The sequence below is a fragment of the Macaca nemestrina genome, chromosome 14 (genome assembly GCF_043159975.1).
Source record: "Macaca nemestrina isolate mMacNem1 chromosome 14, mMacNem.hap1, whole genome shotgun sequence".
Taxonomy (NCBI): Eukaryota; Metazoa; Chordata; class Mammalia; order Primates; family Cercopithecidae; genus Macaca; species Macaca nemestrina.
In genome coordinates, this window is record NC_092138.1 from 112,643,847 (window position 1) to 112,670,208 (window position 26,362).

At 52.2% G+C, this 26,362-nt stretch overlaps 1 protein-coding gene and 1 long non-coding RNA gene across 2 annotated transcripts; both read left to right on the forward strand.

Moving 5' to 3' along the window:
• Window positions 1–8,626: 8,626 nt before the first annotated feature.
• LOC105464054 (uncharacterized) lies at window positions 8,627–13,871 on the forward strand. The gene is made up of 3 exons (XR_003013991.2): window positions 8,627–8,724; window positions 10,942–11,099; window positions 13,145–13,871. It is a non-coding gene; the product is annotated as an uncharacterized lncRNA (long non-coding RNA).
• A 5,889-nt stretch (window positions 13,872–19,760) lies between these two features.
• PRRT1B (proline rich transmembrane protein 1B) lies at window positions 19,761–26,019 on the forward strand. Its single transcript, XM_024787458.2, has 4 exons — window positions 19,761–19,908; window positions 20,636–21,108; window positions 22,144–22,287; window positions 24,150–26,019. Exons 1-4 carry the CDS (start codon window positions 19,761–19,763, stop codon window positions 24,297–24,299), a joined length of 915 nt encoding a protein of 304 aa, XP_024643226.2. The 3' UTR covers window positions 24,300–26,019.
• The last annotated feature ends 343 nt before the right edge of the window (window positions 26,020–26,362 follow it).

The window sequence follows — 26,362 nt, forward strand, 5'->3', positions numbered from 1 at the left end:
CCCTTCCTCTTTTTTTTTTTTTTTTTTTGAGACAAAGTCTTGCTTTGTCACCCAGGCTGGAGTGCAGTGGCACAATCTCGGCTCACTGCAACCCCTGTCTCCTGGGTTTAAGTGATTCTCCTGCCTCAGCCTCCCGAGTAGCTGGGATTACAGGCATGTACCACCACACCTGGCTAATTTTTGAATTTTTTTTTTGAGAGGGAGTCTCGCTCTGTCGCCCACGCTGGAGTGCAGTGGCACCATCTCGGCTCACTGCAAGCTCCACCTGCCAGGTTCACGCCATTCTCCTGCCTCAGCCTCCTGCGTAGCTGGGACTACAGGTGCCCGCCACCACGCCTGGCTAATTTTTTGTATTTTTAGTAGAGATGGGGTTTCACCGTGTTAGCCAGGATGGTCTCAATCTCCTGACCTTGTGATCCACCCACCTCGGCCTCCCAAAGTGCTGGGATTACAGGCGTGAGCCACCGCGCCCGGCCCCCTCCAGGTTTAAGCAGTTCTCTGCCTCAGCCTCCAGAGTAGCTGGGAGTATAGGCTGGTGCCACCACACCTGGCTAATTTTTTATATTTTTAGTAGAGACGGGGTTTCACCATCTTGGCCAGGCTGGTCTTGAACTCCCGACCTCGTGATCCACCTGCCTTGGCCTCCCAAAGTGCTGGGATTACAGGCGTGAGCCACCATGCCTGGTCAAATTTTTGTATTTTTAGTAGAGACAGGGTTTCGCTATGCTGCCCAGGCTGGTCTCGAACTCTTGACCTCAGGTGATCTGCCTGCCTCAGCCTCCCAAAGTGTTGGGATTACAGGCGGGAGCCACCACGCTTGGCCTCTTCCTCTTCTTATAAGGACACCAGTCGTATTCGATTAGGATCCACCCTTATGAGCTCACTTAGCTTTTGTCACCTCTGCAGAGGCTCCGTCTCCAAATACAGTCACACTCCGAGGCACTGGGGGTTAGGACTACAACATACGAACCTGGCGGGGGACACAATTTAGCCCATGACACAGCAGGTTACACGGCTGTTCTTTCCACTATTCTTGCAACTTTTTCTATGAGTTTGAAAGAATTAATAGAAGCCATTTGAAGAGAAAGCAAAGCACAAAATATGTATTAAAGTTGTAGATTTTAATTTTATTTATTTATTTATGTTATGTTTTTAGAGACAGAATATTGCCCTGTCACCCAGGCTGGAGTGTAGTAGCACGATCGTAGCTCACTGCTAACCTCAATTTCCTGGGCTCAAGTGATCCTCCTGCCTCAGCTTCCTGAGTATCTGAGACTACAGGTGGGTGCCACCACACCTGGCTCATTTTAAAATTTACTTTACAGACAGGGTCTATGTTGCCCAGGCTGGTCTTGAACTCCTGGCCCCAAGTAATCCTCCTGCCTCAGCCTCCTAAGTTGTTGGGATTACAAGTGTCAGCCACTGTGTCTGGCAAAAACTTTAGATTTTTTAAAAAACCAAATGAAAATTCTAATCATAGGCCGGGCGCGGTGGCTCAAGCCTGTAATCCCAGCACTTTGGGAGGCCGCGATGGGCGGATCACGAGGTCAGGAGATCGAGACCATCCTGGCTAACACAGCGAAACCCCGTCTCTACTAAAAAATACAAAAAAAAAAAAACTAGCCGGGCGAGGTGGCGGGTGCCTGTAGTCCCAGCTACTCAGGAGGCTGAGGCAGGAGAATGGCGTAAACCCGGGAGGTGGAACCTGCAGTGAGCTGAGATCCGGCCACTGCACTCCAGCCTGGGCGACAGAGCAAGACTCCGTCTCAAAAAACAAACAAACAAACAAAAAAAACAAAGACATCAAAATGTTTTGTAGGGGCCTGTTGCAGTGGCTCATGCCTGTAAGCCCGGGACTTTAGGAGCCTAGGCAGGCGGATCACTTGAGGCCAGGAGTTAAAGAGTAGGCTGGCCAGCCAGGCACTCACGCTTATAATCCCAGCACTTTGGGAGGCTGAGGCAGATGGATCATCTGAGGTCAGTAGTTCGAGACCAGCCTGGCCAACATGGCGAAACCTAGGCCGGGCGCGGTGGCTCACGCCTGTAATCCCAGCACTTTGGGAGGCCGAGGCGGGCGGATCACAAGGTCAGGAGATCGAGACCACGGTGAAACCCCGTTTCTACTAAAAATACAAAAAATTAGTCGGGCGCGGTGGCGGGCGCCTGTAGTCCCAGCTACTCAGGAGGCTGAGGCAGGAGAATGGCGTGAACCCGGGAGGCGGAGCTTGCAGTGAGCCGAGATTGCGCCACTGCACTCCAGCCTGGGCGACAGAGCGAGACTCTGTCTCAAAAAAAAAAAAAAACAAAAACAAAAAAAAACACATGGCGAAACCTCGTCTCTACAAAAAATACAAAAATTAGCCAGGTGTGGTGGCAAGCACCCGTAATCCCCAGCTATTAGGGAGGCTGATGCAGGAGAATTGCTTGAACCCAGGAGGCGGAGGTTGCAGTGAGCTGAGATCGTGCCACTGAACTCCAGCCTGGGTGACACAACTAGACTCTGACTCAATAAAAAAATAAAAATATTTTGTAGAGGCTGGACGCATTCGCTCATGCCTGTAATCCCAGCACTTTGAGTAACCAAGGTGGGTGGATCACCGGAGTCCAGGAGTTAAGATCAGCCTGGGTAACACAGGCACCAAACCCACCTCTACAGTTATTCCTGGTGGTGCTCACCTTGACCACCTGGCTCCAGTGCTGTCTGCCAGGGTTCTTGGCTGTAAACTCTCGGATTCACACGAGTACTGAATTCTGCACATGCGTGGTCCTGAAAGTGAGTACCCCTTACATTTTGCATCTCAGGACCTCACTGGTCTCACCATAGCCCTAGTCATGCTCTTTTCTATTTGTTCTATCTGCACTTGAATTGATGTCTCCTCTTTTTTCACTTCCTCATGGGTTCATTGAAAATTGTTTATGGTTCCATTTATCCCCTCTATTACATTTTTTTTTTGAGATGGAGTCTCGCTCTGTCGCCCAGGCTGAGGCTGGGGTTCTGTGGAGGGATCTCGGCTCACTGCAACCTCCGCATCCTGGGTTCACGCCATTCTCCTGCCTCAGCCTCCTGAGTAGCTGGGACTACAGGCGCCCGCCACTAAGCCCGGCCAATTTTTTGTATTTTTAGTGGAGACGGGGTTTCACCGTGTTAGCCAGGATGATCTCGATCTCCTGACCTCATGATCTGCCCGCCTTGGCCTCTCAAAGTGCTGGGATTATAGGCGTGAGCCACCACGCCGGCCAACGTTATTATTGAGATCTTTTCAATAAAAATCTGGTGATTGCCCTAGAGTTTACAACATATGTATTTAATTAATCTGTTTATCTTCAAATAATGTTCTATTGCTGGTGCATAGTGTAAGAGCTTCACAGGAGTGCAGCGCCAACGCCTCCCATCACTTTTCTACTGCGTCACATAATTAATGAATTTTTTTTTTTTTTTTTTTTTTTGAGACGGAGTCTCGCTCTGCCGCCCAGGCTGGAGTGCAGTGGCCAGATCTCAGCTCACTGCAAGCTCCGCCTCCCGGGTTCACGCCATTCTCCTGCCTCAGCCTCCCGAGTAGCTGGGATTACAGGCGCCCGCCACCTCGCCCGGCTAGTTTTTTGTATTTTTTTAGTAGAGACGGGGTTTCACCGTGTCAGCCAGGATGGTCTCGATCTCCTGACCTCATGATCCACCCGTCTCGGCCTCCCAAAGTGCTGGGATTACAGGCTTGAGCCACCGCGCCCGGCCATGAATTAATTTTTTGAACAGGGTCTCACTCTGTCTCCCAGGCCGGAATGCAGTGGCTCAGTGTGATCTCAGCTCACTGCAGCCTCTGCCTCCCACACTCAGGTGATCCTCCCACCTCAGCCTCCTGAGTAACTGGGACTATAGGCACATACCACCATGCCCAGCTAATTTTTGTATCTTTTGTAGAGACAGGGTTTTGCCATGTTGCCCAGACTGGTCTTGAACTCCTGAGTTCAACCAATCCACCTGCCTCGGCCTCCCAAAGTGTTGGAATTACAGGCATGAGCCACTGTGCCTGGCCTAATTTATTTTTTAGTATGCTATAAACACAAACAAATTCCTACTAGTTTTGCTTTAGTGTTTTTTTTTTTTTTTTTTTTTAGATGGAGTTTTGCTCTGTTGCCCAGGCTGGAGTGCAGTGGCATGATCTCAGCTTGCTGCAACCTCTGCCTCCAGGGTTCAAGCAATTCTCCTGCCTTAGCCTCCCAAGTAGCTGGGAATACAGGCGCCTGCCACCATGCCTGCCTAATTTTTTATTTTTATTTTATTTTTTATTTTTAGAAGAGATGGGGTTTCACCATGTTGGCCAGGCTGGTTTTGAACTCCTGACCTCAAGTGATCTGCCTACCTTGAGCTCCCAAAGTGCTGGGGTTACAGGCGTGAGCCACTGCACCTGGCCTTTGCTTTAGTTTTTTTATTTCTTCTGCCTGAATGAACTCCCTCTGTTGTTTTTGTTTTAGATGAGAAATTACTTCTCTTTTTAAAAAAGAATTGTAATAGACTTTATCTTTTTAGAGCTGTTTTAGGTTCACAGAAAAATTGAGCTGATGGTGCAAAGATTTTCCCATATACTCCCTACCACCCCCACAGGCACAGTCTCCCTCATTTTCAACACCCCACACCAGAGTGGAACATTTGTGGCAATTGGTGAACCTATATGGACTCACCATTACCACCAGTGTCCATCGCTACATTAGAGCTCACTCTTCATATACATTCTATGGGTTTGGAAAAACTTATAATAACATGTATTCACCATGATATTATTATTATTATTATTGTTTTTGAGATGGAGTCTCACTCTGTTCCCCAGGCTGGAGTGTGGTAGCATGATCTTGTCTCACTGCAACCTCCACCTCCAGGGTTCAAGTGATTCTCCTGCCTCAGCCTCCTGAGTAGCTGGAATTACAGGCACCCACCACCACGTCTGGCTAATTTCTGTATTTTTAGTAGAGATAGGGTTTTGCTATGTTGACCAGGCTGGTCTCAAACTCCTGACCTCAAATAATCCGTCCACCTCGGCCTCCCAAGTGTTGGGATTACAGGCGTGAGCCACTGCGCCCAGCCTATAGTATTATACGGAGTAATTCCACTGCCCTAAAAATCCTCTCTGCTATTCATCTCTTCCCCTCCCTAACCACTGTTCACCGTTCATCTTCCGTAGTTTTGCTTTTTCCAGAACATCATCTAGTTGAAATCATACAATACGTGGCCTTTTCAGATTGGTTTCTTTCACTTAGCAACACACATTTAAGGTTCTTCCATGTCTTTTCATGGCTTGATGCCACAAATGTGAAATGTTTTTCTTTTATTTTTAAAGAAGTTTTTTAAATCTTTTTTTTTTTTTTTTTTTTTTTTTTTTTTTTTTGAGATGGAGTCTCACTCTGCCGCCCAGGCTGGAGTGCAGTGGCCGGATCTCAGCTCACTGCAAGCTCCGCCTCCCGGGTTTACGCCATTCTCCTGCCTCAGCCTCCCGAGTAGCTGGGACTACAGGTGCCCGCCACCTCACCCGGCTAGTTTTTTGTATTTTTTAGTAGAGACGGGGTTTCACCGTGTTAGCCAGGATGGTCTCGATCTCCTGACCTCGTGATCCGCCCATCTCGGCCTCCCAAAGTGCTGGGATTACAGGCTTGAGCCACCGCGCCCGGCCAAATCTTTTTTTTTTTTTAATGAGATTTTTACTGGGTATAGAATTCTGAGTTGACAGGTTTTTTTTTGTTTGTTTGTTTTTTCCTCACTTCAAAGACGTCACTCATTGTCTTCGGGCTGGCATAGTTTCAAACAAGATGTCTGCTGTAATTCTTCTATTTTTTTCCTTTTTCTTTCTTTTATTTTTGAGACACGGTCTTGCTCTGTCACCCAGGCTGGAGTGTAGTGGTGTGATAACAGTTCACTGCAGACTTGGCTTCCCCAGTTCAAGTAGTCTTCCCATCTCAGCCTCCCATCTGGCTGGGACCCACAGGCACACCACCACATCTGGCTTTTTTTTTTTTTTTTTTTTAACTTTTTGTAGAGATGTGGTCTCACCATGTGGTCCAAGCTGGTCTTGAACTCCTGGACTCAAGCAATTATTTTGCCTCAGCCTCCCAAAGTGCTGAGATTGCCACATTGATGGGTGAGCCATCACACCTGGCCTCAATCTTTCCATTGATAATTCCATTTCATTCTGACTCTTGATCCGGTGGATAAAACTGACTTTGTTTCCTATGGACATTTACAGAATCTGTCTTTGCTGCTAGAATCTTGCAATTTCACAATCACGTCCCTTTGGAGGGTATTCTCCCCAGTATGTTGGGCCCTCAGTGACCTCTTTCCATCTGAACACTTGTGTCCTTTAGTTCTGGGAAATTTTCTTGAATTCTTTTTTTTTTTTTTTTGAGACAGTGTCTTGCTCTGTCACCCAAGCTGGAGTGTAGTGGCATGGTCTCAGCTCACTGCAACCTCTGCCTCCTGGGTTCAAGCAGTTCTTATGCCTTAGCCAACCAAGTAGCTGGGATTACAAGTGTGTGTCACCCCACCCAGTTAAGTTTTGTATTTTTTATAGAGACAGGGTTTCGTCATGTTGGCCAGGCTGATCTTGAATTCCTGGGCTCAAGCAATACACCTACCTTGGCCTCCCAAAGTACTGAGATTATAGGCGTGAACTACCATGCTGGGCCTCCATTGGAATCTTGTCAGCTTGGATGGGGGTCATGTCCCACCAGAGTAGTTTTACATTTGCTTTGGATGGGTGCTCTTTCCTAGAGCCAATTTTGTTTTAATGACAATTTTTAGGGTAGGGGCATCTAGATTAGCAGATAGGCTGACTTTGAACTCCATATTCATGTGAGGAACAGGCCCAGGGCTACAACTCTCAGGGAGATTTTATTTCCAGAATTCACACTGGGTCACACCAGCTTCCTTCTCACCCCTATGGGCCACGGGTAGATTTTGTTTTCTGTTAATTTCTCTTCATCCCAGCTCCCTGCTTCCCAGACCTCCTGTCCACATCTGGATGGAAAACTCAAGCCCTAGACTCTGAGACCAAAGCACCCAGGGCTGTTGCACACTTCCTGGGCATATCTGTCCCTCTATCTTCATTGCTGGTCCCTGAGGATTCTCTTGGCTACCTGGGAGCTCAGCTATGAACATGAAAGGCTGTCTGGCATGCTGGTGTTGTGTCTCTAGCATTTCCACGTGGTTGGACTGGGACCTGCCTCAGATTCTCCGGTCTGGCACATTTCAGAGAACAGAAGTCCCACACAAATGGTTTTTAAAAGTCAAGATATTTCGGCCAGCCATGGTGGCTCATGCCTGTAACCCCAGCAGTTTGGGAGGCTGAGGCGGGTGGATTATGAGGTCAGGAGATTGAGACCAACCTGGCTAACATGGTGAAACCCTGTCTCTACTAAAAATACAAAAATTGGCCAGGTGCGATGGCTCGAGCCTGTAATCCCAGCACTTTGGGAGGCCGAGACGGGCCGATCACAAGGTCAGGAGATCAAGACCATCCTGGCTAACACGGTGAAACCCCGTCTCTACTAAAAAAAAAAATACAAAAAATTAGCCAGGCAAGGTGGTGGGCGCCTGTAGTTCCAGCTACTTGGGAGGCTGAGGCAGGAGAATGGCATGAACCCTGGAGGCGGAGCTTGCAGTGAGCTGAGATCTGGCCACTGCACCCCAGCCTGGGCGACAGAGCCAGACTCTGTCTCAAAATAAATAAATAAATACAAATACAAATACAAATACAAAAATTAGCCAGGCTTGGTGGCGGGCGCCTGTAATCCCAGCTACTCAGGAGGCTGAGGCAGGAGAATTGCTTGAACTCGGGAGGTGGAGGTTTCAGTGAGCTGAAATGGCACCACTGAACTCCAGCCTGGGCAAAAGAGGGAGACTCTGTCTTTTTTTTTTTTTTTTTTTTTTTTGAGACGGAGTCTCGCTCTGTCGCCCAGGCTGGAGTGCAGTGGCGCCATCTCGGCTCACTGCAAGCTCCGCCTCCCGGGTTCACGCCATTCTCCTGCCTCAGCCTCCCGAGTAGCTGGGACTACAGGCGCCCGCCCCTGCGCCCGGCTAATTTTTTCTATTTTTAGTAGAGACGGGGTTTCACCATGGTCTCGATCTCCTGACCTTGTGATCCGCCCACCTCGGCCTCCCAAAGTGCTGGGATTACAGGCGTGAGCCACTACGCCCGGCCGGAGACTCTGTCTTAAAAACAGAAATGAGAGATTTCACATTAAAACCTACGTTTCTGGCTTCTTTTGCTGGAAAATTAAAAGAAAGCTACAGCCGCCGTGACTCCCCTCCGTGCAGGTCACATCCGCCCAGCTGTGGTGTCCGGTTGCCCAGGTCCCCACCACTCCTCATTGTCTCATGCTGCCCCGCTGGCCTTTCGGGCACTCTCGTGTGCCACCCTGACTTCTCTAGTCCGCCTGGCTGGCTCCCCCTCCTACCCCAACCCGTCCAGCCCTGCACAGCACCGCGGAGCCTCCATCAAGCCTGTTCTACCCAGGCAGGCAGGGAGGCAGGTCCGGCGGAGCTCAGGGCGCGAGGGAGCGACTGTTGACCCAGCCGTGGGCAAACAAGGCGATCAATTATTAACCGGCCGCGCTGCAGGCACCAGGAAACCTGAGCCTGCGGTGCAAGCCGAGCCAGCCCGACGGGAGGCGCAGGGCCAGGGAGTCGCGCAGCCCCTGCAGCCGCCGCGGGCTCAGACCATGGAGGCAGGAGCTGGAGGGGTAGGTGCTGGCGGGGCAGGTATGGCGGGGCAGATGCCTGCGGGGCAGGTGCTGGTGGGACAGGTGCTGGCGAGGCAGGTGCAGGCGGAGCAGGTGCTGGAGGGGGTGTAGGGGGTAGATAACAGCGGCGGCTGCTGGAGGGGCAGGTGCTGGTGGGGCCGGTGCTGGAGGGGGTTTGGGGGTAGATACCTGCGGGCCCGGTTCTGGAGGGGCAGGGATCAGAGGGGCGGGCCCAGGCCCGGGATTGTGGTGCCCCGGAAGCCGGCAGCAACAACATGGGGGAGAATGTCCGGCCCAGGACACCCCACCCGGAGCCAGGGTGGGGAGGGCCGGGAAGCTGCTGTGGAAAGTTCGGGAGCTCTGGGGGCGCTCCTGTGGGCGAGCCAGGGACGGGGCCGTGGCAGTTCATTCTCTGCGCATTTTGCCCCCTCCCGCCCCGTGTCCCGCCTCTAGCAGCTCCGCTCACCGCGGCCAGGCTGAAGCCCTTGCAGCAGGGGAGTGGGCGACCCTGGCCAGGGCGGGCTGGAGATAGAGCCTTAGTGGGGAGCACGAGCTGGGAAGAGACCCCACGGGCTAATTCGGGGACGGAGAGCTGGAGACAGGGACCGAGAGGGGTGGGGTGGGGGCAGAGCTGGAGACAGGCGCGGACGCGGGTGGGACTCGGCCAAGGCTGGGACCAACTAGACGTCGCCCATCCCCAGGTGCCAGGCGCTGAAAGGGGCGGGAGACAGGGAACCGAGACCTCGTCCTTACCCTGGGGAGTCTCTGGCTGGCAGGAGGCAGTGGGGCGGTAGCAGTGGGACCCCTGCAGAGTCCCGCGCACTCTCTGCCCCCGCATCCCCCAGCGCGGCGGAGCTCCAGAGCCCAGGGATGAGGTGCACCCAGTCCCATTTGCAAGAAACTCCGGGAGATGCTGGAGGGCTGACCCCTCCCGCCCCCGCCCCGCCCTCCAGGACCTCCCCCCAAATCCTCAAGCACTTGCCCGGCGGGGAGCCCGGATCCCCCTTCCCAGCTGGAATGCCTGGTGGAGGCTCTGGTGTCAAGAACCTGAGAACCCACCCGAGGCCCCGCCAGGCAGCGCCGCCAGCAGGTTTATTTACTCTGGGGCTCTATCTCCGCGCCATCGGGCCAGGTATTTGCCCTGGCGGGATCCAGGGAAACTGCGGTTTTTGTTTTGATAGCTGGGGCAGGGACAGCATCGCAGAGAGACCTGTTTCGAGTGGAGAGCTGACTCGCTGAGACCCACGTTTCCTGCTGGGAGCGTGGGTTCCCTCATTAGTAAAATGGGGAGCATAAAAACGAAAGAACACCAGAGGATGACCCGGGTTACGGAAGCAAAAGCTCTCAGAGCAGAGCCTGGCCTCATGTTCGCCTTTTTTTTTTTTTTTTTTTTTTTTTTTTTTTGAGACTGAGTCTGGCTCTATTGCCCAGGCTGGAGTGCAGTGGCACGATCTCGGCTCACTGCAACCTCCTTCTCCCAGGTTCAAGGGATTCTCCTTCCCAAGTAGTTGGGATTACAGGCGCCCAATGTCAGGCCTCTGAGCCAAAGCTAAGCCATCATATCCCCTTTGACCTGCACGTACACATCCAGATGGCTGATTCCTGCCTTAACTGATGACAGTCCACCACGAAAGAAGTGCAAATGGCCTGTTCCTGCCTTAACTGATGACAGTACCTTGTGAAATTCCTTTTCCTGGCTCATTCTGGCTTAAAAGCTCCCCCACTGAGCACTTTGTGACCCCCACCCCTCCCCGCCAGAGAACAACCCCCTTTGACTGGAATTTTCCTTTACCTAGCCAAATCCTATGAAACCGCCCCACCCAGGGGCGGGGGGTGGTGGCTCAGGCCTGTAATCCCAGCACTTTGGGAGGCCCAGGCCGGTGGGTCACGAGGTCAGGAGATTGAGACCATCCTGTTTAACACTGTGAAACCCCGTCTCTACTAAAAATACAAAAAATTAGCCGGCGTGGTGGTGGGCACCTATAGTCCCAGCTACTCAGAAGGCTGAGGCAGGAGAATGCCTGAGCCCGGGAGGCGGAGCTTGCAGTGAGTCAAGATTGCACCACTGCCTAGTCTCAAAAAAAAAAAAAAAAAAAAAAAAGGCCCCACCCCTATCTCCCTTCCCCGACTCTCTTTTTGGACTCAGCCCACCTACATCCAGATGATTAAGAAGCTTTATTGCTCACACAAAGCCTGTTTGGTGGTCTCTTCACACAGAAGAGAGTGAAATTTGGTGCTGTGACTCCGGTCGGGGGACCTCCCATGGGAGATCAATCCCCTGTCCTCCTGCTCTTTGCTCCGTGAGCAAGATCCACCTATGACCTCAGGTGCTCAGATCAACCAGCCCAAGGAACATCTCACCAATTTTAAATCGGGTAAGCGGCTTCTCTTTACTCTCTTCTCCAGCCTCTCTCAGTATCCCTCAATCTGTTTCTCCTTTCAATCTTGGCGCCACCCTTCAATATCTCCCTTCTCTTAATTTCAGTTCCTTTCCTTTTCTGGTAGAGACAAAGGAGACGCGTTTTATTCGTGGACCCAAAACTCAGGCCCGGTCACGGACTCGGGAAGACCGTCTTCCCTTGGTGTTTAATCAAGCGGGGACGCCTGCCTGATTGATTATTCACCCACATTCCATTAGTGTCTGATCACCGCAGGGACACCTGCCTTGGTCATTCACCCACATTCCCTTGGTGGCAAGTCAATTGCGGGGACTTTGGCAAACTCAAGCACATTGCAGCCCAGGGCTGCTCAGCCAACCCCTTCCCTCCGTGTCTCTACCCTTCTCTTTAAACCTGCCTCCTTCACTATGGGCAACCTTCCACCCTCTCTTCCTCCCTCTTCTCCCTTAGCCTCTGTTCTCAGGAACTTAAAACCTCTTCAACTCTCGCCTGACCTAAAATCGACGTGTCTTATTTTCTCCTGCAACATCGCTTGACCTCAATACAAACACGACGGTGGTTCCAAATAGCCAGAAAACGGCACTTTCGATTTTTCCATCCTACAAGATCTAGATAATTCTTGTCGTAAAATGGGCAAACGGTCTGAGGTCCCTGACGTCCAGGCATTCTTTTACACATCGGTCCCTCCCTAGTCTCTGTTCCCAATGCAACTCGTCCCAAATCTTCCTTTCCCTCCCGCCTGTCCCCTCAGTCCCAACCCCGAGCGTCGATGAGACTTTTGAATCTTCCTTTTCTACAGACCCATCTGGCCTCTCCCCTCCTCCACAGGCTGCTCCACGCCAGGCTGAGCTAGGTCCCAATTCTTCCTCAGCCTGTGCTCCCCACCCTATAATCCTTTTATCGCCTCCCTTCCTCACAGCTGGTCTGGCGCGACTAGCCCTCTCCTACCTGCCCAGCACTTTCCTCTTTAAAGGGTGGCTGGAGCTAAAGGCATAGTCAAGGTAATGCTCCTTTTTCTTTATCTGATCTCCCCCAAATCAGTTAGTGTTTAGGCTCTTTTTCATCAAATATGAAAAACCCAGCCCAGGTCATGGCTCTTTTGGCAGCAACGCTTAGACGCTTTACAGCCCTAGACCCTAAAAGGTCAAAAGGCCGGCTGGGCGCGGTGGCTCACGCCTGTAATCCCAGCACTTTGGGAGGCAGAGGCGGGTGGATCACGAGGTCAGGAGATCAAGACCATCCTGGCTAACACGGTGACACCCCCTGTCTACTTAAAATACAAAAAATTAGCCGGGCGTGGGGGCGGCGCCTGTAATCTCAGCTACTCAGGAGGCTGAGGCAGGAGAATGGCCTGAATCCGGGAGGTGGAGCTTGCAGTGAGCCGAGATTGAGCCACTGTACTCCAGCCTAGGTGACAGAGCGAGACTCTGTCTCAAAAACAAACAAACAAACAAACAAAAAGGTCAAAAGGCTGTCTTATTCTCAATATACATTTTGAGACTCTGTCTCAAAAAACAAACAAACAAACAAAAAGGTCAAAAGGCTGTCTTATTCTCAATATACATTTTATTACCTAATCCACTCCTGACATTAAATAAAACCCCCACAATTAAATTCTGGCCCTCAAACCCCACAACAGGACTTAATTAACCTCACCTTCAAGGGGTACAATAATAGAGTAGAGGCAGCCAAGTAGCAATGTATTTCTGAGTTGCAATTCCTTGCCTCCGCTGAGACAAACCCCAGCCACATCTCCAGCACACAAGAACTTCCAAATGCCTGAACCGCAGCTGCCAGGGGTTCCTCCAGAACCTCCTCCCCCAGGAGCTTGCTACAAGTGTCGGAAAGCTGGCCACTGGGCCAAGGAATGCCCTCAGCCCGGGATTCCTCCTAAGCCGTGTCCCATCTGTGTGCGACCCCACTGGAAATTGGACTGTTTTTCAGTTTTTCAACTCACCTGGCAGCCACTCCCAGAGCTCCTGGAATTCTGGCCCAAGGCTCTCTGACTGACTCCTTTCCAGATCTTCTTGGCTTAGCGGCTGAAGACGGACGCTGCCCAATCGCCTTGGAAACCTCCTAGACCATCACGGACGCCGAGCTTCCGGTAACTCTCACAGTGGAGGGTAAGTCCGTCCCCTTCTTAATCAATACGGAGGCTACTCACTCCACATTACCTTCTTTTCAAGGGCCTGTTTCCCTTGCCTCCATAACTGTTGTGGGTATTGACAGCCAGGCTCCTAAACCTCTTAAAACTCCCCAACTCTGGTGCCAACTTGGACAACATTCTTTTATGCAATCTTTTTTAGTTATCTCCGCATGCCCAGTTCCCTTATTAGGCGGAGACATTTTAACCAAATTATCTGCATTTTAACTAAATTATCTGCTTCCCTGACTATTCCTGGACTATAGCCACATCTCATTGCCTCCCTTCTTCCCAACCCAAAGCCTCCTTTGCGTCTCCCTCTTGTATCTCCCCACCTTAATCCAGAAGTATATCATGCACCCCTTACCATCCTATTAAAGGTTAATCACCCTTACCGCGCTCAATGCCAATATCCCATCCCACAGCACGCTTTAAAAGGATTAAAGCCTGTTACCACTCACCTGTTTTTAAGGCTTCTAAAGTCTATAAACTCTCCTTACAATTCCCCCATTTTAGCTGTCCAAAAACCAGACAAGCCTTACAGGTTAGATCAGGATCTGCGCCTTATCAACCAAATCGTTCTGCCTATCCACCCCGCGATTCCAAACCCATATACTCTCCTATCCTCAGTACCTCCCTCCACAACCCATTATTCTGTTCTGTATCTCAAACACACTTTCCTTCCTATTCCTTTGCACCCTTCATCCCAGCCTCTCTTTGCTTTCACTTGGACTGACCCTGACACCCAATCAGGCTCAGCAAATTAACCTGGGTAAGGCTGCACAGACATCCCCCATTACTTCAGTCAAGCCCAAATTTCTTCCTCATCTGTTACCTATCTTGGCATAATTCTCTGACGCGGGTCAGCCCCTCCACACCTGTGGGTGTTTCTCGTCAGGTGGGACGAAAGACTGAGAAAGGAAATAAGACACAGAGAAAAAGTGTAGAGAAAGAACCGTGGGCCCAGGGGACCGGCGCGCAGCATACGGAGGACCCACGCCAGCACTGGTCTCTGAGTTTCCTTCAGTATTTATTGATCACTATCTCTACCATCTCAGAGAGGGGGATGTGGCAGGACTATAGGGTAATAGTGGGGAGAGGGTCAGCAGGAAAACATGTGAGCAAAGATCTCTGTGTCATAAATAAGTTTAAGGAAAGGTGCTGTGCCTTGGTGTGCACGTAGGCCAGATTTATGTTTGACTTTACGCAAACATCTCGGTGCATTAAAGAGCAGTATTGCTGCCAGCATGTCTCACCTCCAGCCATAAGGCGGTTTTCTCCTATCTCAGTAAATTGAACATACGTTCTGGTTTTACACCGAGACATTCCATTCCCAGGGAGGAACAGGAGACAGATGCCTTCCTCTTATCTCAACTGCAAAGAGGCCTTCCTCTTTCACGAATCCTCCTCAGCACAGACCCTTTACGGGTGTCGGGCTGGGGGATGGTCAGGTCAGGTCTTTCTCTTCCCACCAGGCCATATCTCAGGCTATCACATGGGGAGAAACCTTGGCCAATGCCTGGCTTTCCTGGGCAGAGGTCCCTGTGGACTTCCGCAGTGCATTGTGTCCCTGGGTACTTGAGACTGGAGAATGGCGATGACTTTTACCAAGCATACTGCCTGCAAACACTTCTTTAACAAAGCACAGCCCTAAATCCATTAAACCTTGAGTCAACACAGCACATGTCTCTGCAAGCACAGGGTTGGGGCTAGGGTTACAGATTAACAGCATCTCAAGGCAGAAGAATTTCTCTTAGTACAAAACAAAATGGAGTCTCTTATGTCTACTTCTTTCTACATAGACACAGTAACAGTCTGATCTCTCTTTTCCCCACAATTCTCATGAAAACACACATGCTCTCCCTGCTGATCATGTCCGGCTAATCTCCCAAACCCCAATCCCTTCTACAAAACAACAACTTCTTTCCTTCCTAGGCATGTTTAGTGCGGTCAGAATTCTTTTTTTTTTTTTTTTTTTTGAGACAGAGTCTTGCTCTGTCACCCAGGCTGGAGTGCAGTGGCCGGATCTCAGCTCACTGCAAGCTCTGCCTCCCGGGTTTACGCCATTCTCCTGCCTCAGCCTCCCGAGTAGCTGGGACTACAGGCGCCCACCACCTCGCCCAGCTAGTTTTTTGTATTTTTTAGTAGAGACGGGGTTTCACCGTGTTAGCCAGGATGGTCTCGATCTCCTGACCTCGTGATCTGCCCGTCTCGGCCTCCCAAAGTGCTGGGATTACAGGCTTGAGCCACCGCGCCCGGCCGTGCGGTCTGAATTTTTACACAACAGCTGGAACCACGCCCCGTAGCCTTTCTGTCCAAACAACTTGACCTTACTGTTTTAGCCTAGCCCTCATGTCTGCGTGCAGCGGCTGCCACTGCTTTAATACTTTTAGAGACCCTCAAAATCACAAACTATGCTCAACTCAATCTCCAATCTTTGCTGGCAGGGCTATGCTGAACCTCCTTGGGCACACTGTAATTGGATGTCCTGGGTTCTCCCAATTCTTAGTCCTTTAATACCTGTTTTTCTCCTTCTCTTATTCGGACTTTGTGTCTTCCGTTTAGTTTTTCAATTCATACAAAACTGCATCCAGGCCATCACCAATCATTCTATATGACAAATGCTCCTTCTGACAACCCTACAATATCACCGCTTACCACAAAATCTTCCTTCGGCTTAATCTCTCCCACTCTAGGTTCCCATGTCGCCCCTAATCCCGCTTGAAGCAGCCCTGAGAAACATCGCCCATTCTCTCTCCACACCACCCCCTAAAAATTTTCACTGCCCCCACACTTCAACACTGTTTTGTTTTGTTTTTCTTATTAATATCAGAAGACAGGAATGTCAGGCCTCTGAGCCCAAGCTAAGCCATCATATCCCCTTTGACCTGCACGTACACATCCAGATGGCTGATTCCTGCCTTAACTGATGACATTCCACCACGAAAGAAGTGCAAATGGCCTGTTCCTGCCTTAACTGATGACATTACCTTGTGAAATTCCTTTTCCTGGCTCATCCTGGCTCAGAAGCCCCCCCACTGAGCACCTTGTGATTCCCCACCCCTCCCCACCAGAGAACAACCCCCTTTGACTGGAATTTTCCTTTATCTACCCAAATCCTATAAAATAACCCCACCCAGGAGCCGGGTGCAGTGGTTCACGCCTGCAATCCCAGCACTTTGGATGGCCGAGGCCTGTGGATCACGAGGTCAGGAGATCTAGACCATCCTGGCTAACATGGTGGAACCCCATCTCTACTAAATATACAAAAAAGAAATTATCTGGGCGTGGTGGCGGGCGCCTGTAGTCCCAGTTACTTGGGAGACTGAGGCAGGAGTATGGTGTGAACCCGGGAGGCAGAGTTTGCAGTCAGCCGAGATCACACCATTGCACTCCAGCCTGGGCAACAGATCGAGACTCTGTCTCAAAAAAAAAAAAAAAAAAAAAAAAAGATTATTACTATGATTTATCTTCGCTTTACAGATGAGGAAATGGAGGCACAGAAAGTCTGTCACATGCCACGCCTCCCTTTTGGGGAGGACAAAGTCTCACTCTGTAGCCCTGGCTGGAGTACGGTGGTTCGATCACAGCTCACTGCACCCTCCTGTGAGGAGGCCACAACGTCTGGCCAAGTTTGTTTATCTTGACCTCATGGAGCATAGTTATAATGGCTGCTTTTTCTAGAAATTCCAATATCAGGTCATCTCAGGGTTGGCATCTGCTGACTGTCTTTTCCTTTGAGCATTGGTCACGTTTCCACATTTGTATGGCGAACCATCTTGGATTGTGTCCTGGACATTGTGAATAGTATTGTTTCACGTGTCCGTGTGAAGAGACCACCAAACAGGCTTTGTGTGAGTAACAAGGCTGTTTATTTCACCCGGGTGCAGGCGGGCTGAGTCCGAAAAGAGAGTCAGCAAACAGTGGTGGATTATCATTAGTTCTTATAGGTTTTGGGATAGGCGGTGGAGTTAAGAGCAATGTTTTGGGGGCAGGGGGTGGATCTCATAAAGTACATTGTCAAGGGTGGGGAGAATTATAAAGAACCTTCTTGGCCAGGTGCGGTGGCTCAAGCCTGTAATCCCAGCACTTTGGGAGGCCGAGACGGGCGGATCACGAGGTCAGGAGATCGAGACCATCCTGGCTAACACGGTGAAACCCTGTCTCTACTAAAAAGTACAAAAAACTAGCCAGGCGAGGTGGCGGGCTCCTGTAGTCCCAGCTACTTGGGTGGCTGAGGCAGGAGAATGGCGTGAACCCGGGAGGTGGAGCTTGCAGCGAGCTGAGATTGCACCACTGCACTCCAGCCTGGGTGACAGAGCGAGACTCCGTCTCAAAAAAAAAAAAAAAGAACCTTCTTAAGGGTGGGGGAGATTTCAAAGTACATTGATCAGTTAGGGTGGGGCAGAAGCCACAATGCTGGAATGTCATCAGTTAAGGCTATTTTCACTTCTGTGGATCTTCAGTGGCTTCAGGCCATCTGGATGTGTAGTGCAGGTCACTGAGGATATGACGGCTTAGTTTAGGTTCAGAGGCCTGACGAGTATGTTGTGTAGATTCTTAGTCCTGTTACAGTTCCCCTGGAGAAAGTGGGTTTGTTTGGTTGCAGCAGGCAATCAGCCTGGTTCGTTTCAGACCACAAGTTCTGTTTCACCTTCTATGAGTGGCATTTCCAAACTCGGGTCAGTTCTCAGAGTTTTTGTTAGGCTGGTCTGGGTTTGTCTCCTGCACATGCAGTTCAGGGGGAGACCGAGACTTGGGTGAATTCGTTCTAGGGAGTCCAACCATCCCAGTTTGTTTGGGACTAAGGAGTTTCTCAGGATGTGAGATTCTCAGTAGTAAATCCGAGAAGGTCCTGGGCAGACAGTGATAGGGTGGTCACCCCAGGTCACACACAGAATCAGGGGACCCCCTTTCTCCAGCTCTGTCTCTTCTAGGTCTGCCCCCATCTTCTCACTCTGCAGAGAGTGGGGAGTCCTTTCCTTTCCTGGTCCATCTGGTCAGAAGGACAGCGTTTCTACTGGACTTTTAGTCTCCTGTTCTGATCCTCCAGTGGGGGTCTGCTGCTGGTGCTCTGTGCTGCCAGGGCAATGAGAGGGGAAAAGCAGGAAATTCACCCCCTCGAAGTCCATTTCTCTACGTTTTTTGTTTTGTTTGTTTTGTTTTGTTTTGTTTTGTTTTTTGAGATGGAGTCTCACTGTTTCCCAGGCTGGAGTGCAGTGGCGTGATCTCGGCTCACTGCAACCTCTGCCTCCTGGGTTCCAGCAATTCTCCTGCCTCAGCCTCCTGAGTAGCTGGGATTACAGGCATGTGCCACCACGCCCAGCTAATTTTTTTTTGTATTTTCAATAGAGACAGGGTGTCACCATATTGGCCAGGCTGGTCTCAAACTCCTGACCTCAAGTGATCTGTCCGCCTTGGCCTCTTGGGAGCCACCGTGACTGGCCCATTTCTCTAAGGTTTTTTTTTTTTTTTTTTTTTTTTTTTTTTTTTTTTTTTTGAGATGGAGTCTCACTCTGTAGCCCAAGCTGTAGTGCAAAGGTGCAATCTTGACTCACTGCAACCTTCGCCTTTGGGGCTTCAGCAATTGTCCTGCCTCAGCCTCCCAAGTAGCTGGGACTAGAGACATGCGCTACCCACACGTGGTTAATTTATATATATATATATATAGCAGAGACGGGGTTTCTTTATGTTGTCCTGGGTGGTCTCAAACTCCTAAGCTCAGATGATCCACCCGCCTCGGTCTCCCAAAGTGCTGGGATTATAGGCGTGAGCCACCGCGCCCGGCCATTCTCTAAGCTTTGACTCCACTCCACAACCTGCCTGCTTTTGTTTGCTTTTCAGTGACCTTAGATGGTTCCTTTTTGTATTTTGTCTAGACTTTTCAACTGTCATCAGCTGGAGAGATAGGCTTTTAAAAAATTGTGCTAAATACGTATAACATACAATTTATCATTTGAACCACTTATAAGTATGCGATTCAGTGGCATTAAGTACACTCAGATTGTTGTGCAAGCATCACCACCATCTTACCTCCGGAACGCTTTTTCATCTTCCCAAACAGAAACTCTATACCCATGAAACACTAACTCCCCAGTCCCAGCCCCTGCTAACCTGGAGAGAAAGGTCTTTAAAGCTTCTGCTTACAAAATGTTTGTCAATGCCCCATTGTCCAAAGCAAGTCACATGGCCAAGCCCAGATCCAAGGGGTGGAGAAACAGGGAACATCACAGATAAAGGTATGGAGGTATAAACAGCGTGGCAGGTGTATGGGGTGCGGGGGCCATGAGTGAGCCCCTGGCTGCTGGGAGGGGGTTGAGGCAGGACGTGCCAGGGGCTCAGCATTCCCTGCCACTGGGATCACTCTGGCAAGGATCCCTGCTTCTACCCGTGGGGGACTTCAGAAAGGGTCCGCCCACCCCCACTGAGATGTCTGTGTGATGTCTGTTTCACTCATCCCTCTGCCTTCTATAACCCTTAAGGACACTTAGGAAATGGACTTCCAAAGCCAGACCCCTGGCTCTGGGCTGCCCACTTCTGCTGTGAGGCCTGAATGCCCACCTATGTCAGGGGAGTCCGCTCTGCGATTCTCTTCCAGGGCCTTCCTTGCACGCTTGCCTGAGGCCCTCTGGTGCTCAGCTGGTCGGGATGCTCTCAGGAGGTGCAGGGGACCTTAAGAATTTGTTGGGACCTGACCAGGCACCACCACGGCCTATCTTTGGGTGGTGAAGGCCAGGGCCTGGGTTGGCAGCAAGGCAGCTGGGCAGCTTTGAGGCTCTGAGTCCTGGCTTCAAACTGCTGGGCCCTGTGTATTCTGGTGCCCATTCTCTTGGTGCCTCAGTGTGCATATGGCCCTTAGTGACCTCCTGGCTCCACCATGTTACTCTAGCTACAGTTTGGCAGCTCCTGGGCACCTCACCCCTCCCCTACAACTCCAAGCCAAGAATATAATTGGTTCAGCTCATCTCAGGTAGGCATCCCCTTCTTTGGAGGTGTATCTCAGGACAGCCAATCAGGGGCTTCCCTGGGCGGATTCTCCTTTTCTGGTCCAATTAGCTTTGACATAAAGGCCTTAGTTGGGGGCAAAACTACCTCCCAATAGAGGCCATCTGCCAAGGAAAGGGGGCGGGGCAGTGTGGGGAGGGGCGGGGCCAGCAGCCTGGGTTCCCACCCAGATGAGTCGTTCAGTCTGTGTGACCCTAGCAAGGCGGGTGGCCCCTCTGGGCCTGTTTTCTAGTCCCTTTGGGTCAAGATCCGATGAGGCCCAGATGCAGAGGGCTGGGAGCTTGGTTTGTGGGAGTTTCGGGACCAGGGAGGTCCCACCCAGCCTGGTGGCCTCTTGCTTATGGCCGCTGCCATTTCCTTCCAGGGTCTGACACGAAAGGGGGCGGCAGCCCCGCCACCCCTGAGGACCCCCGGAGTCCCCCAAAGCCCGCCGCCCCCGAGGATCCCCAGATTTCCGCCCAGCCCGCGCTGCCGCAGCTCCCGCGCCGCCCGCAGCCCCTGGACGAGGATGGGGCGCCCAGCGAGGACGGGGCCGCGGGGGGCAGCGAGCCCACACCAGAGGACGCCCCGGCCCAGGCGGTGGGCGAGGCCGGTCCGGCTTCCAAGGCGGCGGCCAGCAGCGCCCCACACATCGGCTTCGTTGGGGAGCCCCCGCCCTACGCGCCCCCGGACCCCAAGGCCGCGCCGCTGCTGTACCCGCCCTTCCCGCAGGTGCCCGTGATCCTGCAGCCCGCGCCGTCTGCGCTCTTCCCACCGCCGGCTCAGCTCTACCCGGCCGCGCCCACGCCACCCGCGCTCTTCCCGCCGCCCGCCGGGGCCACCTTCCCCTTCCCCGTGGTGAGTGGCGGCCGCCCTGGGCACGCTCCCCTCCGTGGTGTCTGCGCGTGGTCGGGGGCGCCCATGCGGAGGGCGAGAGGTCACTTCTGTCCTTGCAGAGGAGGAAGCGCCACCTTGGCCTGGGGGCGGGCGAGTCCTGGCGGCTCCTTAGAGGTAGGGGCGTTTGAGTGGGGTTTTGGAGGATGAATGGGGGGCTAAGGCAAAGAGAACGACAGGCACCCTGGGCAGAGGGCACCGCACAGGCGTGGAGGGGCCGAGACTGGGCGTTCTGGGGATGGTGGAGGCTTGTTTGGCTTGGTAGGGAGGGGAGGAAGGTGGGACCTGTGGTGAGGGACCCCAGAAACTTTGGGTAGGAGGTGATTTGATTAGATGTGCTTTAAAAACAAAACAGTCCGGGCGCGATGCCTCATACCTGTAATCCCAGCACTTTGGGAGGCCAAGACGGGCAGATGGCTTGGGCTTAGGAGTTCCAGACCAGCCTAGGCAACACAGTGAGCCCTCATCCCTACTGAATGTAAAAATAATTACCCGGGCGTGGTGGTGCACGCCTGTAGCCCCAGCTATTCATGAGGCTGAGGCAAGAGGATTGCTTGAGCCAGGGAGGTCGAGGCTGCAGTGAGCCGAGATCACACCACTGCACTCCAGGTTGAGTGATAGAGCAAGTCTCTGCCTCCAAAATAAAAATAAAAATAAAACCAAACAAAAATCCTGGGCTGACTGTGGGGGAAAGATTGGAGGTCCCCCAGGAAGGGGTGGCAAGCCCAGTAAGGACGATGAAATATCACAGAGGCTGCACCCTGGACTGAGCCAACTGCAGAGGGCAGGACTGAGGGCTCAGCGGGACTCAGTGGCCAGGGGTGCAAGAGGGAGAGGGCAGAGGGGCACCCTGACCCAACCCCTCCGTGAATTGCAGCCTCAACGGGTGGGGACTTGAAGACTGAGTGAGAGAACCTGCACGGCCTGGCTGGCCTTCTCACTCACTCTGCTGTCCAGAGGTTGGGCCAGTTCCTCACCACTGTGGCTCTGCCCCCACAGTACAATGGCCCCATGGCTGGCATGCCAGGCCCTGTCACGGTCGAGCACAGGCCCCTACCAAAGGACTATATGATGGAGTCAGTGCTGGTGACCCTTTTCTGCTGTCTGCTCACCGGCCTCATCGCCATCGTCTACTCCCACGAGGTAGGTGTGGGGGCGGCCCTGGGCACAGCCTCTCCTAGCACGCAGCCATTGGTGCCCCAGTGGGTCCACAGAGCCCCTTTTCCAGCAACACAGTCTCTGGCGTCTCTCCCTCTGGAGGGGGTAGGGAATTGGGAAGTCAGAGCCTAATTGTTTGTGGGGTCCTTGCCCCTCCTGTCTCTGCCCCCAACTACTCAAAATGTGCTGTGGAATGTTTGGCCAAAACAATTCACAGTAAAGGTGTGAATGACTGATAAGTCCCATGCTGCCCATTCCAGTGGGGGTTTGTGTTTTAAAGGGGGTACAATCTGCTCATTCATTCCTATGCTCATCTAATCTATCCATCCACTCCATCTCTCCAACTCTTCGTCTCCCTAGCTCCCCATCCACTCACCCACCCATTTATCCATCCACCCACCCATCCACCATCTCTCTCTTTTTTTTTTTTGAGACAGAGTCTTGCTCTGTTGCCCAGGCTGGAGTGTGGTGGCACCATCTTGGCTCACTACAAGCTCTGCCTCCTGGGTTCACGCCATTCTCCTGCCTCAGCCTCCCCAGTAGCTGGGACTACAGGAGCCTGTCACCACCCCCGGCTATTTATTTTTGTATTTTTAGTAGAGACGGGGTTTCACCTTGTTAGCCAGGATGGTCTCAATCTCCTGACCTTGTGATCCGCCCGTCTCTGCCTCCCAAAGTGTTGGGATTACAGGTGTGAGCCACCGCGCCCAGCCCATCCACCATCTCTCTAGCCTCCATCCATCATCCATCCATCATCCATCTACCATCCATCTACCATCTTCCATCCACTCACCCCACTATTCATCCATCTGCCTACTCACCCACCCACCAATCCCTACCCATCCATCCATCCCTCCATTCATCCATCCATCTACTCATCCATACACCCACTTATCACCCATCATCTCTCTAGTCTCCATCCATCCATCCATCCATCCACCCACCCATCCATCCACCCACCCATCCCTCTATCCATTCATCTATTTATTAGGCCCTGGGAATTCAAAGATGCCAATGTGATGACACTCTAATAGAGACAGAAGCAGGGCTGGGTGCGGTGGCTCACGACTGTAATCCTAGCATTTTGGGAGGCCGAGGTGGGTGGATCACCTGAGGTCAGGAGTTTGAGATCAGCTTGACCAATACAGTGAAACCCCATCTCTAGTAAAAATACAAAAATTAGCCAGGCATGGGGGTGGGCACCTGTAGTCCCAGCTACTCGGGAGGCTGAGACAGGAGAATCACTCGAACCCAGGAGGTGGAGGTTGCAGTGAGCTGAGATCGCACCACTGCACTCCAGTCTGGGAGATGGAGCAAGACTCTGTCTGAAGAAACAAACAAACAAACAAACAAAAGCAGGCAAGCCTCTGGGGGCCTATGCTCAAGGCTGACCTGGTCTCAGCCCTGGCTTCACTCTGCTGTTGAAGCCCCCAGCCATAAGCAGAAGGCAGCTCTCAGGACAACTCAGAGGTGGGACTTGAGAGGCTGCTGCCTGCTGGTGAATTCTGGCTCCACCATTAGTGGTGTGCCCCCGGGTAGGTCACTTAACTTCTCTGAGCCTTTGTTTCCACATCTGCAAAGTGGGGTCAGCCTCAGGGCTGCTGCAAGGATGGTAGAGGTTGAAGCTGAGGGCATCCGTCAGTGCTGAGCGTGACAAGCACCTGATGGCTGGCGGCTGCCACTGCCTTCACTCCTGCCCCCTTTTGAGCTGTGGGCCTGGCAGGTCCCTGACCTTTTCAGTGTGTCAGTTTCTCAAGTTTATGGAATTGGGCCTGGCCCTCAGTCGCACTGGGAGGGAGTGGGGGCTCCCTGTTCGCTCCTACCACCCCCTCCCTGTCTCGTTGCAGACTCGTGCAGCCCTGGGCAGGGGCGACCTGGCCCAGGCCGAGGAGGCCTCGCGGAAGGCCCGCTCGCTGGTGCTCTTCAGCCTGCTCTTCGGGGTCTTCGTGTCCACCAGCTGGGTCATCTACGTGGTGGTGGCTCTCTACCTTCCCTGAGGCTGTGACTCCTGTGGGGATGCCGGATGCCAGGATGCACAGGGATAACTGGCCGGGCCAGACCCTTTCTCTGCTGGTGGCCAGCTCTCGCCTGCAGAGGCCTCAACTGACTTGTGGCCAAGCCTCAGCCTCCTCAGCCCCCACAGCCCCCACAGGTGGCCCACTGGAGCCTCAGTCAGTGTCCTAATCCAAGGTGTCTCCAGAGCCTGACCCCAGCCGTGGGACAGGAGCCCACCAGAGGCCCATTTCCTAGGTGCCTCCTCTCAAGGCCTTCGTGGGACTCCTCTTGCCTTCATCTGTGCCCTTGGGAGGCCACTGTAGGGACCAAAGCCTTCACTGTCTTCAGAGCCATCTGGAAGGACACTGCAGCCTCCACCCCCTGCCCAACCTCCAGCCCAGCTGAGGTGATCGGGCTGCCAGTATTACCTTTCCCTGTGGGAGAGTGGAGTATGGTGGCTCCTGGCTGGTTGTTCCTCTATCTCTTCCCCGTCCCAGGAGACAGGGTCCCTCATGCTGACCTTACATCCAGAAACCAGGGCCACAGCGTCTGGTCAATCAACAGAAAGTGACACCCCGTGCAGGGCTTCACATTGCTACTTTGGGGACACTTCCTGGCTCTCTTCCAGGGCCCACGGCAACATCTGTCCACAGCTGGGCTCCAGGACACCCTACCCACCCCTCTCTGAGATGCTGTTGGCATAGAGGCAGTGCTGGCAAGAACCACCAAATGAGAGAGGATCAGCCGGGTCCTTGTTTGATGAGGGCCACCTGATTGGGGAGCACTTGAACCAAGATCCCTCCACCAGCCTGTAGAGCTGTACCTATGACCCTGGCATCAGATGCCTGGTACCCCAGTCCCATTAGCTGTGGTCCCAAGAATTACCCTGCATTTTAACAAGATTCAAAACCACTGCAGATGCTGGGCGAGGTGGCTCATGCCTATAATCCCAGAACTTTGGGAGGCCAAGGTGGGTGGATCATCCGAGGTCAGGAGTTCAAGACCAGCCTGATCAACATGGTGAAGCCCTGCCTCTACTAAAAATACAAAAATTAGCCGAGCATGGTGGCAGGCGCCTGTAATCCTAGCTACTCGGGAGGCTGAGGCAGGAGAATTGCTTGAACCTGGGAGGCGGAGGTTGCAGCGAGCTGAGATTGTGCCACTGCACTCCAGCCTGGGTGACAAAGTGAGACTCCGCCTCAAAAACAAACAAACAAAAAACCATTGCAGAGAGAGAAGAGGAAGGGGACCCCCAGCTGAGCCATACAAGATTGACAGCTCAAGCAAAATCGTTTGGTTTCAGAGCAGCCACCGTGTGCTACTTACAACTCTGGCACCAGGGGCTGAAACAGGAGAGTGGCCCAGCCCAGCCCAGTCCCTCCTCCAGAAAGCTGGAGAGGCAGGCATGAGGAAATACGTGATGAGCAGCCTGGAGACTGTGGATTTTGGTTCAGTAACCAGGGCCCGAGGTTCTGCATTTCTAATAAGCTTCCCAGTGACGCCGAAGCTGGTACTCAAACCAATAGCTAAGTAAGTGGGAAATTATCAAAACTACTAAAAGACATTAAAACCAGGATCATGACATGGATGCCCCCGGTGTCTCTATTCGACATTGTTGTGAAGTTCAGGCTAATGCAAAAAATAAAGTGAAATTTCTAGTAAGAAAACTAGAAGAGAAAATTATTACCTAGCTAGACTATCCAAGAGTCAATTAAAAAAACATGAAACGGCCGGGCGCGGTGGCTCAAGCCTGTAATCCCAGCACTTTGGGAGGCCGAGACGGGTGGATCACGAGGTCAGGAGATCGAGACCATCCTGGTGAACACAGTGAAACCCCGTCTCTACTAAAACTACAAAAAACTAGCCAGGCGAGGTGGCAGGCGCCTGTAGTCCCAGCTACTCGGGAGGCTGAGGCAGGAGAATGGCGTGAACCCGGGAGGCGGAGCTTGCAGTGAGCTGAGATCAGGCCACTGCACTCCAGCCTGGGCGACAGAGCGAGACTCCGTCTCAAAAAAAAAAACAAAAAACAAAAAACATGAAACTAGTAAGAGAGATAACTCAGTAA